General features: G+C 37.9%; 1 protein-coding gene across 1 annotated transcript in view; it reads left to right on the plus strand.

Moving 5' to 3' along the window:
* Nucleotides 1-17,343, plus strand: part of eys (eyes shut homolog) — a 175,965-nt gene that overhangs the window by 41,455 nt on the left and 117,167 nt on the right. The window contains exons 14-21 of the mRNA XM_038737244.1: nucleotides 1,648-1,761; nucleotides 3,725-3,847; nucleotides 4,575-4,688; nucleotides 5,229-5,462; nucleotides 7,484-7,606; nucleotides 7,693-7,806; nucleotides 10,006-10,119; nucleotides 11,596-11,709. Coding sequence (XP_038593172.1) covers nucleotides 1,648-1,761; nucleotides 3,725-3,847; nucleotides 4,575-4,688; nucleotides 5,229-5,462; nucleotides 7,484-7,606; nucleotides 7,693-7,806; nucleotides 10,006-10,119; nucleotides 11,596-11,709 — 1,050 coding nt within the window. The remainder of the gene's footprint in view (nucleotides 1-1,647; nucleotides 1,762-3,724; nucleotides 3,848-4,574; nucleotides 4,689-5,228; nucleotides 5,463-7,483; nucleotides 7,607-7,692; nucleotides 7,807-10,005; nucleotides 10,120-11,595; nucleotides 11,710-17,343) is intronic.

The following is a 17,343-nucleotide window of genomic DNA, read 5'->3' on the forward strand; positions in this document are numbered from 1 at the left end:
GTCAAGTCCCTCTTGTTTCACCTGTACGAAGATGACCGTATTAGCAGAGCAGTAGCTGACAGCAGTGACAGGGATAACACAGGAGTAAGTGGAAGAGGCTTGACCTGTTTGATACACCGAGGCTTGCCAGGAGTAACCAGGCTTCAGAGTATTGCAAGCGAAGGATAAATGTGCAGGAAGTGCTGTGTGCGTGCACAAGCACCTGGAATCTTGCAACTTATTCCCAGATACAGTTACAGCACTTGAATTAAAAAAATATTTTTCCTGCCAAACCAATCATAATAGAGTCGACACTAACCCACACCAGCTCCGCTATCTCTTTTCAAATGAATGGCTATTACATAGAAGTTCATGTAACCCAATCAATAACCGTAACTTCATTACTTCTGTTGCACTTATGCTTGGCAGATGTCAAAGTGAAGGATTGTGAGTGATTTCTTATGTAAATGAAAGCAACCTGCGGCGAGCTGCTCTCCCCAGATCACTTCTCAAGGGCGAACTGCGAGATGCTGTCTTTTCTAGATGTTTCAGGTCGGCAGTCTTGGCATCCATATTATCTAATGCTTGCCAACCTAATGTGTTGCAAAATATGTTACTTGTACCCTCCCTCACTATACTATATAATTCACACTGGGAAACTTTTGACCCAGTATTTAGCACTCACACTAAATCACATCATTGGACTGAGATTGTTAGATATACTCAAAATGTATGATTTTATGAGTTAAATATGTATCATGTGTTGAACAAAATACTGGCTTGTTGTGAAGGTTGCCGTTTAAAATTTTCAGAGATTTTACGTGATTTAAACCCTCTTGAAGAGCAGAGTTTGCAGGGCAATAATTGTTTTTAAAACCAAAAAGCTGTATTTGACAGCAGTATATTTTTGTGTTACATTAGCATTTATTTCAAAGCACAACTTTTGCAGCGCAAGACTTTTTTTTGCCATAAAATTATCTGAACACAGCAGGTTTTCGCAATGCAGCAGTTGTTTTTGTTTGGTGGTTGTTCTTGTTTTTGTGTAAAGCTACAGTATTATTTTGGATGAAAACTGCTTATTCTGACTGTTCTTTTTACATTCATTTCCTCACATTCCTAATTGTGAAGAGCAAGTCCAGACACTTGTGCTCTGTTAAGTCCTTGGTGGCTGACTGTGTGAAACATTCACATTGCGCACAATTATACAACAAATGCTCTTTGGTAGATTAGTGTGAGGGTAACCCACAAACAGACTGTGTAGCCCCAGCATTAATGTGCCTTAAACACTGACAGGCTCCTCATTAATGGCCTGTGTGGGTGTGCATTTGTGGTGTATGGTGTGATTGCCTGTACACGTGTGTGCTGATGCGTGTTATTTGTTTCATGTGGTTCCCTTTGTGTATAGATTGACTTTGATTTTAAAAATCACTGGATTTGGCTTGTTTAATGTAATAAATCAGAAGGGCAATGACTGGCTCTTATTAAACATGATTAAATGATCCAGTGAGCTGAGTCTGCATGTGCCCAGCAAGCTCTTTGAATCAATACAAGCTTTGAAAACCAGCTTTTGTTTATGAAAACAAAGTCATGCTGATCCTAATTGGCTGAGGAATGAAACCCGGCAAAAGGATTCCAATAACAGTGTTTTTTTTTTAATATATGCTGCAGGGTTTGGAGGGTCATTTTGTGAAGTAAATCTCAATGAGTGCGAGTCAAAGCCATGCCAGAACGGTGGTATTTGTGTCGACGGCATTGACCTGTATCAGTGCTTCTGCTCAGAGGGTAAGTTGCAATGCAATTAGATCCCCCAGTAGTCGGGACGATACGATTATGTGGCTAATTTAGACCTTTGTTGGTTTTTAAGTGTGCAACCAACCAGTTTCAGCCCTGAAGTTATGACCCTGGCTTAAATAAAAAAGCTATTCAGAAACACTTAAACACATTTCTTTCCGCTGTTATGTTGTTTGGTGGTCTTTTTCTTTTTCTTGTGGATAAATGGACAAACAGAGATGAAAAAACATTGTGTTATTTTCCACTGCAGTTAACAGTTCAAATCAGCAAGCCATGTGGTGCTGGTGTTCAACTCATCTTATAAAAGTATTGAGAAAACCAAATCCACAATTTTTACTTTTCCCTTATCAATGCTGTTATCAATAATGTATCATAACACTTGCTGATTTCACTTATAGTAACTAGAAATATGGAGCCAAGATCCATTTTTGTGATGGAATCAATATTTACTGTAAACATGATGACAGTTTGTTTATATCCATGTTAGAATCAAAATTGATCTTCCTTAAATCAACTTCTTCAACATTGTTAAATCAAAGCTCATTAATGGATTTGAAACATAATTTCCCAGACTCCTCTCACAGTCAAAAAAACAAAAAATTAAACATAAATTAAGACTACTTGCACGTTACATTCAGTACAATAATATTTTTAACTGTAGACTCGAAAAACGGCGATAACTACCTTCTTGTAATTGGGGAATGTTCAAGGTTTCAATAATTTTTGCATTTTGGAAGAGATTGTTTTTTTGCACAGTATGGCCATGTGACATAAAAGGTTGATAGTTAACTGAATTTTGTCTTAACCAAACACAACAGGTTATTTTGCTGTTTAGCACACAATGGGACAAATAGCAGGAACTAATCAGTGAACTCTGTCAAGTCAAGTCAGTTTTATTTATATAGCCCAATATTGCAAATCACAATTTGCCTCAAGAGAGAAGGGGAGAGGCTGTATCTCCTGGGGGACAAAGAGAATTGAATTGTCATCAACAGGATTAACATGGATTATTAAGTACCAATGTCTATAGATTGAGACCGGCCCGCCAGAAGTAACTCAGTTGATGTAGTGTTTGCTTGAAATATTAATCTGTATATTCTCAACTTAATGTGTTTTGTTTTTTTTTTAGCACATGATGTTGATTACTACCTTTATTCATGCTGATTTTCCATTACACATTTACTCATGTCTTCCTGGCTTGCGGTTCAATACCCGTAAGGTTAACAAATATTTGCTTTACATTTTTCCAATCACATAAAATCATTCCATCAGAAATTGTGACTCGCGTCATTAGAGAAAGAAGGAATAAATCTCAGCATTTTTTCCGATCATTTCTTGGTCCAGTTGACATCTTACCTGTGAGACATAACTCTGATTAAACCTTGATTGCGGGTGAAGCCTGTTATGCATTTTTAATGAAGTCAGGATAATTGTCAAATTTTATGACATGGAGAGAGGTGGAAATTGGTTCCATGGTCAGTTTGAGAAATGATGAGAATTTGACCTGCGCCGATGGTGCTGATAGCCAAGCATTAGTCATGGGCCTCCTGTAGCTGCAGTGTGTGACAGTGCTAATGATAGTCATTTTGTAGCGTGACCATGCAGTGGAATATATATTTATGGGGGACTAAAATGTCAAAAATTGGCAGTACTCACTTTAAACTTCATGACTTTAACCTTTTGTTTTTAAAATATCAAATGTGCAGATACAACTTGCCAGGCAAAAATAAAATACTAATCATGTAGACTGTGGTGCAGTCTACTCACCGTGGTATGTACTTTACTGTTGAAATGAGCTTGCAGTGAAAAGTCATGTAAAAATTTCATGACAGCAGTGAATTGCTTTTGGGTACAATTTTACACTAATTAGTATCTTTCCAAGTCTGGTGTTTACTGACATTCTCACGCCATCTCTGATGAGATTGTTTTCTCTCTCTCTCTCTCTTTATACCAGGGTTTGGCGGGTTGAACTGTGAAATCAACTATGATGAATGTGTCCATGGATACTGCGCCAATAATTCCACATGTATTGACCTGGTTGCAGACTATAAGTGCATCTGTCCTTCGGGCTTTGCTGGTGAGTTATCTGTGTCATCATTTTCATGGTTTAGGCTTTAATGAAATAGTGCGGATCTCTCAGCAGTGATAACCATCAAAGTAGTCCCATTGTCTAATGTGAGAGCTCATTCACTAATTTCAGAATGACTTCAGCTGATTGAGTATGATGATATCTTTCTCCCCCTGAAGTAACTGAATATAGACAACGTATTTATCCAAAGATAATTTATTGGTAAGAAAAAAGGGGGATGTATGTCTTTTAGTAAAGCCAACACAGGAACATATACAGTAATACTGATTCATGTTGACAAAATGCTAAGCTGTACATTACAAGTACATGTTTATTTTGTCTCCAGTTTAACATTCTGTGTTGAACGAATGGAAACTTCATGGTATCCATCACCTCCATGTTTGTTGAGCAGTACTAAACAGTAGTTTTTGTACTGTGGCGCCATAAGCAGGCAGAAAAACTGTAGACTAAATCAATTAGGTGTGCTTTTGGCTGTTGGAAGAAATAGACTGAAAAGTGCAAAGGTCTGGCAGATACACTGTAATACCACCCTTACTGGCTCCATTATCGAGCACATACATACCTCACACCACCCTATTTTATCACGTTTATGGTTGTCACCCTCTGCGGTTAAACTCATTTGTGTGAGACGTGTCATTATGTTGTCAATGTGATCGTTCTAGTTTTTGTGTTCATCTTTATTGTGCTCATTCAACAATCTTTATTTACCTTTCAGGGAAGAATTGCTCCACATCTGTCTCTGCATGTGCGTCAGATGTTGAGTTCTGCCAAAATGGAGGAACCTGCTCCCACAGCTTAACTGGGGAAATCCAATGTATTTGCCCTCCAGGTATTAAACAAGCACATTTAAGCGGTAGTAAATTTGTTGACAGCAGCCATTTCTGAATCTTTTAGTCATTACTACAGAAACTCCATCTAGACATGTACACAAGTGTGCTCAGTAAAAATAACCTAGTGAATCATTATAAACTCTCTTTGTCATGTGCTCTTCTTGCTTGATTCTACATCAATCCCTCCATTTTAAATTTATCCCTTAATGCATGTGAAAACATATTAGTGTTGTTAATTATTGTGGTATCACTGAAACAGCTTTTTATCTCTTAGTGAATACCATTAGAAAGCTGTACAAATCCACAAATTATTTACAATTGGTGGGTTCTGTTGGTTGTGTATTGTCACTGAAATCCCTCCTTGGTTTTAGTGCTTTAGTCTCTGGCTGGATAAAATATGGAAATCAACAGGGAGGAAAAACACTGGCAATGACAGCATTACGTGAAATCACAATCCATGATGTGTGCCAGACGTGGGAAGGCAGTATACTGTACTCGGCACACTACATCAGTGACTTCTTTGATCCCACCTCTTACAGGATACCATGGCAATGACTGCTCGTCATCTGTGAACCAATGTGTGTCAAATCCGTGCGACCCCAAGGGGACCCTCTTCTGTGAAGAGCTGGCAAATACTTCTAGATGTGTGTGTCAACATGGGTACACTGGACCACACTGCAAAACACCTATAAACCACTGTGTTGATGGTCTGTGTCAACATGGTTCAGTGTGTGTGGATCTATCAAGAGGGTTTAAGTGTGATTGTTTACCAGGTAGGTTCACCATCCAGATGGGCTCGTTTTAAATGGAGGCAATTCCTTGATCGAATCATGTACATGACAGTTTGATGCTTTCACTTGTTCAGCTTCCTTCTCTGTGGGAGTCTAATCTCCATGGCCTTAAGCAACAACACGTAACAGCCTTATGAAATATGTACGTCAGGTCTCAGTTCATCAGGTTGTGAGCTGACTTCAAAGCAGCGATGATGCTCGGAATGCCTGTTTTCCCACTTATGATCCAAAAGTCTTCTGTAAGTATTTTATCAAAGGAATCACTTACAATCAAATGATAGGAAGTCATTAGATAGGAAGGAAATTACATTAGTTACTGTTTCATTGCAATGATCAACAGGTAATTACTAGTAACAGGTAATTCATGTAACTATATAAAAAGTAATCAATAACTGCTCACTTCTCAGCTTGTGTCATCACAACTGGAAAAGGCAAAGCAATGGATCAGTTGAAAAGAACAGAGGAAATGACCAATAATTACAGGCCTCCAAATTAAGTAACCACGCATTAGTCTAAGCATTACACGCATCTATAATTTTACCAAAGACAGACATAAATGTCTTGTTACAATTAAAGCTACTTTGTCATACATTTTCTTATGTTCTACATTCAGTATTTCTCCCACAAATTCATTGTTTGTCTCGGTGAAGCCTAGCAAACACATTGGACACGTTTCCTTCCTCATAAAATGTTAACAAAACCATGGTTTTTAACATTTTAAAACCTGCATTGTTTAAATCCATGTTTGCTAGCAGTCTTCTTCACTGCCTTTGTGGGTAGATTGTCACGTTGCTGCACACATTACAGCTACCGACTGTTGAACAGTGATATATAGTGAGAAAATATCAGTAGAAAGCTCGTGTCACCTTCATATTAGGCGACCATATTAGTTTTCAAAAACTCTACAGGGGAAATTTAAGTGCTTTAGTCATTAAATTATTTACTGTACAATTTATGAATCAGCTGTTATTTAATTTATACTTAACAAATTGTTCAAAAGCCTGGTTCCTGTATGTTTCTCCAAATGTTCAATTATAATTCTGAAGTTGTATATATTTGTTGTACGTTTGTACATTTTACTTTTGCATTAGAAGGAAAGACGGGAAGAGAACCAACTCAAAGTTGTTATTTTGCTCTTTACTCATACCGTATTTTCCGCACTATAGGGCGCATTATAAGGCGCATTAAGCAAAACAAAACAGTCAGATAAGTCAGTCAAACTTTATTAAAAAACAGGTGCAGGTACACCGTGAACAAGTCACCAGTTCATCACAGAGCACATAGAGACGAACAACCAAGAAGGCCCGCCTCGAAAGTCATTGATATTAATGTCCCGTGCTAACGCTGTTGCCTTCATTCGAATCAAGACTGTAGACACGCTTCTACCTGCTGCTCTCTGTTCAATAACCCACTGTTCAATTTTGTCCTCTAACTGTGGCCATCTCGCGTTGTTCCCGCGGAAACTCTGTGTGGTCTTCTTTACTTGCCGCAGGTCATCTTCTTGCTTCCTCCACTTCCGTACCATTGATTCATTAATGTTGAATTCTCTCGCTGCTGCTCTATTCCCGCGTTCTACTGCGTGAGTGATAGCCTTGAGTTTAAAGTCTGCGTTGTAAGCATGTCTCTTGACAGGTGCCATTTTGGGGTCACACTGTAATATTATGGTGAAGCACAGTAGGCCTACTGTATGTATTACTCCGCGACGCTCATGACTACGAGCGCCGTGTACCACACAAAATCGCTTCGCGGTCGTTAAGCACAACTAGTCCATATATAGGGCGCTCCGGATTATAAGGCGCACTGTCGTTTTTTGAAAAAAATAAAGGCTTTTAAGTGCGCCTTATAGTCCGAAAAATACGGTAATTATTAATGCCTAACCTAATGCCTAATTAATATGATCATTAGTAGAGAACTTTATTAGACTATCTCACTACAGACATAACTTTGAATTGTCCTCTGAAATTGAGAAATCCTATAGAACATCTTATCCTCTGTCTCCCCAGGGTTAACAGGCCAGTTTTGTGAGATAAACACTGATGATTGTGAAGAAAAGCCGTGTGGAGTCCTGAGTATTTGTAAAGATGCTCTCAATGGCTACAATTGCTTTTGTGCACCTGGGTTTATTGGTAAGTGAAAGCTATCCTAACGCTATTCTTTGTGAGTCAAAGTCACATTTTATACACAGAAACACAGGTTTTTCATACTTTCTTAGGAAATAGCTGCGAGATTGAAGTGAATGAATGTCTCAGCCAGCCTTGTCGAAATGGAGGCTCCTGCACTGATGAGCTCAACTCCTTCAGCTGCCACTGTCCTCTTGGAATCACAGGTATTTTATACACTTCTTACCACAACTATATGTTGTTGTACTGTAGTACTGAGCAGTGTAAACTGTATGTTTACACTACTGAAACGTCTATGTGATGAATGATGAGTGGGGAGGCAACTTCACTACGACTCTTCATACCAGTGTGCTTATTATACATGGTGATGATGTTGAACCTTTAACTTGAATCCCCATATATTTGCAAGTTAGATTAAAACCTACTCATATAGTCATTAAACAGTCAGTTTGATTTGAAACTAAGCTGAACTGTGGAAGTGATATGAAAGTGCATAAACATTTTCATGCTTGAGGCTAGATCTGAGCAGTTTCACTCACTTTACTTATAGTTTTATAGTCATAGCACCTGTTCAACTTCTCTTGAAATCTACGGGTGGTACTATACCATAAATCCTAAAAATGTGCAGATTGACAGCAAGAGAGTAGTGTACCTTTCCATTTCTACAATACATTTACTGGCATCAGTTTTTATTACATTCCAGTCAACCTTGATGCCTCTCAATAATGCAAATCTTTTATTGAAGTACAGTTACAGAGGAGCCACAGAAATCCTATCAGGGAAATACTTTTATGTAAAGAGGAAAACAGCTGTCTCAGCTCATAGGCAGGTGATGTGCTCAATCTTGCAGGTATCTTAAGTTGCACAAAATGTGTGCAACTACTTTAAATACTGGAGTTAAAATCATAAATACTTACAGTGATAGTTTACTTGGTATTGGTGGGAAAACATGTTTGAGTCTTGCACCTAAGCTCATCCTTTCATTTACAAAACTAGCACTCAAAAAGCCCTGCTACCTGTATCTGTAAAGATCACAACTGTTTTGTACCAGGCTGTAAACATGGTTATTTCTGCTGTAAAGTTGGGCATTTTTACTTTTTACTTAATTTTTGCTTTTTGAGCCAGTGGCCAATCAAGGAACTGCAGGTTTTGGCACTTCCACATTGGCTTAATTTTTCAGCCATTGGGGGTTGCCATTTGGTACAAAGTCAATGACCTGCCAAATATCGAAAAGGTTTATCCTCCAGGGAGGTTTAAGCCAGTACTCGATGAGTATTGAGTGTTGATTGATTGTTGTTGCTAATTGTTCAAATTAATAATCTAATAATAAGAAGTAGAGGGAGGCAGCACCGCACTTTAATGTTGGAATTTTGCAATTATGAAAAGTTATACTGTTCCTTTATGCGAGTCAGCTGTTACACACAGATAATGATGTGTATACATACAGTACATAAGTGAGCAATCCTGCTGTAATGGGTTTGCTGAAGCTGCACTTCTCTCAGTAATAAGTGGATTTATCGGACTCTTTGGATGTCCCCAGAGTCTTTCAGAGAAATGAAATGTTTTTGGCTACACTGAGCATCAGTATTGACAACATCTGTAAGACAACCTCAGTGTGTCAACACTTTACTCACGCTAACCCCCAGGCCGCATGGCGATTAGGTTCTAAAACAAACTCCTTTAAAGTGTTACAAGAGCAGCACAAACACTACATTGTAGTACATGTTGCTGTAATTCAAAGACATCTTCTCACTTTGGCATTTCACACTATATAACAGCCTCCTCCAAAGCTTACAGAGACTCTAAATGTGTGAAACAGTGATGCAAACAAAATCCTCTTGAGGCTTTGTTGGTGTGCAGCTGATCGGCTTTGTATTTTCAGACAAAACAAATTAGGAGGGAAACACCAATATAATTATCTATATTTCTACATGAACTATTCGTTGTGTCACATACAACAGAAATAAATACAAATCTGCTACATACTGTTGTGTATGCTGTTTAGACGGAAGGAGATGAAAATCTTGTGAATTTGTCCAGCTGTTAAAACTTTGACATCTGGATATAAGTCCCCTGTTTGTTTAATATTCAAAACTAAATGTCAGTGTCAAATTAATTTTGATAGCATAACAGTAAAAATTTGTTTATTCCATGTGTTGCAAAATGCGCACATGAAATATCTGGCTCACTTAATTTTTGTGACAACCGTCTTAAAATACTGAAACCAAGGGATTCAAGGTGTCACCAATCATCAAATTTCAAATTCTACATGAAGAGGCTTTAAGTCAAATTGAGGGAAAGTAGAAAACGGAGTCATAAATTGTTATAAATCAAAGCTGCGGTATGGCACTTTTTTAGACATTTGTGACCACTGACTGTTAACTGTAAATGTCATGTCTTTACAGGGAACTACTGTGAAGTCAACGTAGATGAGTGCATATCCTCACCATGCCTGCACAGTGCCACATGTGTTGACCTTGTTCATGGCTATGGATGTGTCTGTATGCCTGGCTTCACAGGTTAGTGAATGCACTTTATGTATTCAGGTGAGGAGTATCTTTCTATATTTTCACATGAACAAAATGTACAGTGCACATGAAGCTTACAATGTGATGTGAATGTGGATGACATCCTTTACATATTACATATTTCCATATACAGAATACAGGCCTATGGAAATATTTAGTACCTATTTCTTGTGTTGTATTCCAATACAAAACCACCACTTCTCTGAGGTTTATCAAATATTAACCATTACAGTGTAAGGCTAACAGAGGTATTGCATGGGTCTTGTATTGGACAACAGTATATTATACAGGTTGTGTTCACACGCTGCTCAATCCATTTAAACATATAAACATGATTTTAACAAGGTGTACAATCATGCTTGCGGATCTTTGAGGCTGCACAGCAGTGCTTTGAGCTAAATGCTAACATAAGAATGCTCACAATGGTAACACGGTGATGCAGGTATAATATTCACAAGGGTCACACTTTGAGTGTTAGCATGCTTATATTAACAAATTAGTGGTAGTAGTTGTACTAGCCTAATGTCAGATGACTAAGGACCACACTGCAATCTCACCACTACCTACAGTATGCCATTGAACACGTGTAATTTGTTTTATGTGACGAGGGTTTAAATACACTGACCTACATTTGGAAAATGTTTGCTTTGCTTGTGTTTTTTTAGGCCACAAATTAAAACAACACATTCAGACAATCGCAACTTCATTCATGAATTATGCATTGCAGTTAAAACAAGTATATTTTGTGAAGTCAGCTATCAGCAGCTCCTCTTAATAGTAGAGAAACTGCAGAGTAGGTTAATACTTTACACACATTATTTGAAAGTACAGAGATAAATAATGACTCCAGATTAAAACCAAGATAATGTATTTCCCCTCATAAAAATGAATGAAATGAGCATTACAACTGGTTGCAGTGCTGAATTTCATGATCACAAATGAGCTGGTTTATTTCCTTTTAAAATAAAAATCCCTCCCTGAATAATGTGTTTAAGAACACTTTTTTAAATGTTCAAAAATAATATCTGAAATAGAGTTCTTGCTGTGAGGATGTTCTTTACTGTTTCATACCCTGCTGCCACGCCATAGGGAACCCTCTCAGGTGGTATAGCAGTACCTGATCAGCTTTCCCTTCATCTGTATGTATTGTATTAGGATCACAATCGCTCAAAAAATAATAATTTGCAAAAAAAATCCCTAACCCAATTATTTAAGGATTATGTTGTTTATCTAATACATCCAATATATGTTAATACCCAGATAAAAGTTTGTGGTTGTTCGAGAGTCTAGTATGGACAATTGTGAAAGCTGCCGTCCATGAGACAGAGAAACTCAGCCTCTCTTCTGATTTAACTTACAGCAACTACAGAGATTTGTTTTGTGATTTAAATAATTGACTACCAAACGTTCATGCCAATGACCCTTTGATATAACATATTTATTAATCTGTGTTCTTTTCTGTCAAAGGTACAAACTGTGAAATTGACATTGATGAGTGTGCTTCATCTCCCTGCAAGAATGGAGCTACTTGCATTGACCAGCCTGGTAATTACTTCTGCCAATGTGTGGCTCCATTTAAAGGTAATGACCACTGAGGGAATGGGGACAAAAAGCAAAGTTAATTAACTTCATATACTATTATTTTCACCTGTCTGAACTTCACTTCACACGTCTCAACAAAATTAGTACATCTTCATTTGCTACTTGTGGTTAAATAAAGAACACTTGAGTAATTAGTAAGATGTAAGCTGATAGGTGCTTCTGCCACACAAGTGACAACTTCCATCATTCAGAGGATAAAGCAGGCGTCACTGCACGGCATTATCGTTGCATATCAATGGCAAAAAATGCTCATGGGTGATTTGAGGTAATGGATGATGATGCCAGTGACAGTGAAAGTGATTCAGGACTCATTTTTTTATTGTACAAGACAGGAGAAGTTTGTGAAAAGCCAAGACTGGATTTAATTAATGATCACTGTTTGTAGCCATAACATGGGTCTAGTTTTCATAATGGCATATATTTATTATATTCAATTTAATTCATGTCTTAAGTCAAATGAATGTATGTAATTTATATATATATACACATAATCATTTGTAGATTATATTTTATTGTAAAAATAAAGAAAATATTTATATATTGTATAAATACATAAAAATGTAAACTGGCCATTTTGGTTATCCATATTTTAATTGAAAAAAGATTCAGTTGGACACAGACACAGTGGTAAAAAGTAGATTTAGGATATAGCACCGGTTTTTCCCAGAACAATCAATCAAACTAAATATTCTTAAATGACCAGCTTTTTTATGATGTTTAGTTGTTGACACAGCTTGTTTATGCCCCATTTTGGCAATGACAATGGTAATTTTCTGAATAGGATTTACAGCAAAACACAAGCTGTCATTATTAGAGATCCACTATTGACTGTGCATGACGTTGGAGTAGAGACTGTACCATGAAGTCTAAGGAATTCTAAGCAGATACAATTCTAGCAGTGGGATTTCACAGGCGCACAAAAGTCTTCATCATTAATAAATGTGAAAAAACATTCATCCAGCCAGTCTTGTCCTCGACACACTTGTCCTAACAAACCAAGCAAACCTTCAAGAAGGACCTTGGTCAAAACCCAAAGACCACTCTGACAGATCTAATGAGCTCGTTGGCTGTGAGATCTTCTTGGAAAAACAACAGTCAGGGCAGCACTTCACAAATCTAGGCTTTACAGCAGAGTGGCCAGGAGGAAATGACTCCTGAAAAAAAGCACACGGAATTTACAAAAAGGCACTTCAAAGACATACTGAGAGCGTGAGGAGAAATATTCAGAGCTCTGATGAAAATGGAAATGGAAGTGTTCAGCTGTAATTCAAAGGACTATATAAAATACGGCACAAATGAGGCACGCTTGATGACCCATGTAACACCATTCCTGCTGTAAGGCCCAGGTAGCCATATCATGATGTGGTTGCTTTTCATAGTCAAATACAAAGGGAGTTGTAAATAAAACAAAATAACAAGTATATTCTGAGAGAGAGTACCAGTGATCTTAGAATATATAACAATTTCTGTTTTATTGTCTTTATTGGAGATTATTAAAGCAACAGAGCACAGTATGCCATTGACAAGCATGGTAATAACAATGGGTAAGACATTTCTTCTTAAAATCAATTTACACAGTTTCCACAAACATCCTATTCCTTTTTTAATATTTTAATTTTGAAACACCTATTGACATCAAATATGCCAATGTGGGCACCATGTCATCCAATAATCAGTAATTGATTACACTATGTAGAGGCTCAAAGTAGACCTATTTCGGCACCCTAAGCCTTCTCGCACAATGGCATATTTAATGCTGCTGCAAGATGTTGCAGATCATGCTCTGAGTATGGAATGCAGGACCAGGTAGATCTATTCGCACTTTGCAATGGTTTGTAGCCACCACTCTGGAGCCATGTCAGATGTTCTAACACTGTACCACCACATGGGCAGATCTTCCACATTGGACTTTTTAGCCACTAGGACAGTTCAGAGGGCGCTAGGAGACACGGTGGACATATCACAGGCATTGATCAGCCGCGCTCTCCCATGAGTTGTGGATGTGTAGTGTACCTACACTTTGTAAATGAAATTATGAATATTAATACTTGGAAATATTATAATCATAAACACTCGTTCAAAAAGGGGGTACCGCTCAGCTTTTGGGAACGAACTGAGAAACTTCGGGAAATAAATAATACATTTTTTAATTACTTTATTAATCAATCTCATTTCTTAGGTGTGATTTCATAAATCAGAAATTCAGACTCTGGAGGAAAGTAGCACACACAATGACCAATTGAGAAGATAGATATATATTTATTCCTAAACTACGGTAAATATAAATAAATAAAATTATATAAATATGAACAGCAATGCCTACAACAAATGGCAGCTTGAACAGAGATAAAGAACAGGGCTGAATTGACTGTTAACTGGCTAAAGTGAAAAGAGTGGCTTTCAAAGATAACTGGAAACAGATAGACGCCAAGTTATCTGCTAATTAAAGGAGATTTGGATTTAACGTCTATGATTTAAAGGCTCATTTCGACATCAACTTATCTGACCACAGACGAGTGCCTTGCCTTACTTTTGCTGTTTCCTCAGAGATTCGATACAGGTCCCACGTCTGTCTTTTGGTCCCACGTTTACATGGTCCCACTGGAGATGAACCACCAAAAGGCTGTGTTGCAGGGTTTCTGTTGTGACAGTTGGATTGGCTCTGAGGCACCTCAGGTCACTGGCCAGCGGATTAAAGTTTTTTTCTGCGCAGCTGTTTCTCTCACAGTTTTCAGGAGGCATTGGTACCTTCAATGATCATAACATCATGTTAGACAGACTGAGGCACTGGGTGGGGATCTCTGGTACTGCCCTAGAATGGCTTTCATCCTACCTGTCAAATAGGAAGTTTTGCGTGTCTGTAAACAACTGTCTCTTCGTTCTGTCCAGTTAAATATGGTGTGCCTCAGGGGTCGGTCTTAGGACCCATTTTGTTTTCCTTGTATCTGCTTCCCCTTGGACATATTATCCATAAACATGGCATTTCTTTTCATATTTATGCTGATGACACACAAATATACTTGCCCATCAGATTCACAGACCCTGGAATGCTGAGTTCACTTAACAACTGCCTTTGTGAAGTTAAAAAATGGATGTCAAATAATTTCCTCCAGCTGAACTCAGACAAAACAGAAATCCTGGTCATTGGGTCCCAGCAGATGGCTAGTAAATCACATTAAGCCTGTGGCAAAGAACCTTGGTGTTTGGTTTGATAGTAATTTAAATTTCAAGCAGCACACCACAAAGCTTGTTCAATCATGTTTTTATCAACTTAGAAATATAGCAAAAATTCGATCTGTCTTAACTTTTAAGGACACCGAGACCATTTTACACGCCTTCATCTCATCACGCCTGGATTATTGCAACAGCCTTTTAACCTGTTTAACCCAAAAATCTATTGATCGACTCCAGACTGTCCAGAACTCAGCTGCCAGGCTTTTAACCAGAACAAAGAAATATGACCACATTACTCCTATTTTAGCTTCACTACACTGGCTCCCAGTATGTTTTAGAATTGACTTTAAAATTCTATTGATCACTTTTAAAGGTCTTCATGGCCTCTCGCCTTGTTATATTTCTGAACTTTTAGTCCCATACACACCAACACGTACCTTGAGATCCTCGGGCAGAGGTCTGTTGTCTGTTCCAGAGTCTCGACTGAAAACTAAAGGGGACAGAGCATTTGCTGTCAGGGCCCCGAGGCTCTGGAACAGCCTGCCCGAGGAAATCAGGTCGCCTGAGTCAGTGAACTCTTTTAAGTCCCTTCTTATTTGACTTTATTTTATCCCTTTTATTTTATTCTATTTTACTAATTTTATATTTATCTTAAACATGTATTTTAGTCTTTTCAATGTTTTCATGCTTTTATCTTGTATTGTTTTTGCATTATTGTCTTTTGGGTATTATTGTCTTTACACTTGTTAAAGCACTTTGTAACTTGTGCTCTACAAATAAAGATTATTATTACAAACATCACAAACATCACACAAACAGACAACACTGAGAAAGCACAGCACCTGTAAGAGAACAGGGGTGGGGGTTGATGACAGGAAACGACAGAAAAAACACTAGTTGCTGAAAGATACCTGCAGGAAAATGGGGAGGGGGGGTATGGGGAGAAAAAAAGACAAGAGACAATCAGCCGAACAACAGCAACAAACATCACTGAAAGGAAAACAACTGTGGGAGAAAGACAAATTCATGGTTTTAAAGGGATCTGTCAATGGAGTGTGACCTGAGACGTGGGGGGTCATGTTCTGCCCACTCTGGTTAAATTCTTATTAAGTCTTATTTACACTTACAAATTTTGGTTTTAAATGTCTACAGTACGCGCACGTGACAAAATTTACAATAGTCAAACACACTGATTATACCATGGCAGTCAAAACAATACAAAAATGTAAATAATGAAAGGTATTTCATTAATTAAAATATTCTTTAACTATAACTGCTCTACATATAGTTATGCTATCAAACGTACTTCCTTATGATAAAACAAGATAATAAGAAAAGCTTAATTAAACAGGTTCAAGTAAAACATTGTTAAACCCTTAACTTTAAAAATAGTAGGAGAACGAGGAGGAACGTTTTATCATAAATGTCACACTTGACATCCCTGACTACTCTTGGCGTCAAAGATAATTGAATTAATCCTTAATAAAGGAAATGAGGCATATGTTATAATGCAATAATTTAACATTACAGAACAATACAAGATTACATTCAGTTGTTATTCAGTTTACACATTGATTAGAGAGAATTTAAAACAGTGTAGAGAGGAGGACTTTTCAGTCTCAGAGAGATGCCTTCAGAGTTTTATGATCCGCTCTGGTGAACGTTATCTTTTCACACAAAGCTGTGGAACAGGAAGAAGTGGTTTGTTGTGTGTGTGATTGTTCTGTGCCTTTCTTAACTAAGAGTGGTTTGTTAATCCAGTTATCATGATAAATCTTAGGTTCATGCAGAGTTTGGGGTCCTGGAGAATGGTGTCTCAGGTCTGTATGGTGTCAAAGCAGAAGTTTAAGTCTCTGGGTAGTAGAGCAGGCCCATTTCCTCTACTTGGAACCATTTTGGGGTGCATGTGATTAGCAGCCTGGTATAGAATATGATGACCTGGATACCATATTGTGCCAGACAGATTTTACTTTAACAAGAGAGTATTAATATACTCCTTTGTCTGTTTTATTATTTATTTAATTATGTATTGATTTGACATGTGATTCATCTAAGAGCGCTTCAGTTGCATTCCAAGTCCTTTGATGTAGAGCTCAGTCAAGCTTTTCCCCTCTTTCTGGGATAGGGTCAACTTTGGCTCAGGCAGCGTCCCTGTTGTTTGGGAGTAAAACTCACCTTTTTGATAAATATAATAATTTGTGATATTGTTCCTCTGGTCGATGCAGATGGAATACATCACCTGGCCACACAATACACAAAAATCTGCCATACAGCAGAAGAACAGGTCCCAGTCAAGAAAGGATTCCACTCGCTCCACCATTGACCGCACAAGATCGTCATCTTAACATGAGTGGTGGAACATATCAATATGCATTCGCACCAGTAAGCGAAACGCCTACCTGTCTGCCTGACTTGCATTCCAGTGACAGCAGTCAGGTG

The sequence above is a fragment of the Micropterus salmoides genome, unplaced genomic scaffold, assembly GCF_014851395.1.
Source record: "Micropterus salmoides isolate LMB-PRFRI ecotype aquatic unplaced genomic scaffold, ASM1485139v1 Ms_hic_scaffold_22, whole genome shotgun sequence".
Classification (NCBI taxonomy): Eukaryota; Metazoa; Chordata; class Actinopteri; order Centrarchiformes; family Centrarchidae; genus Micropterus; species Micropterus salmoides.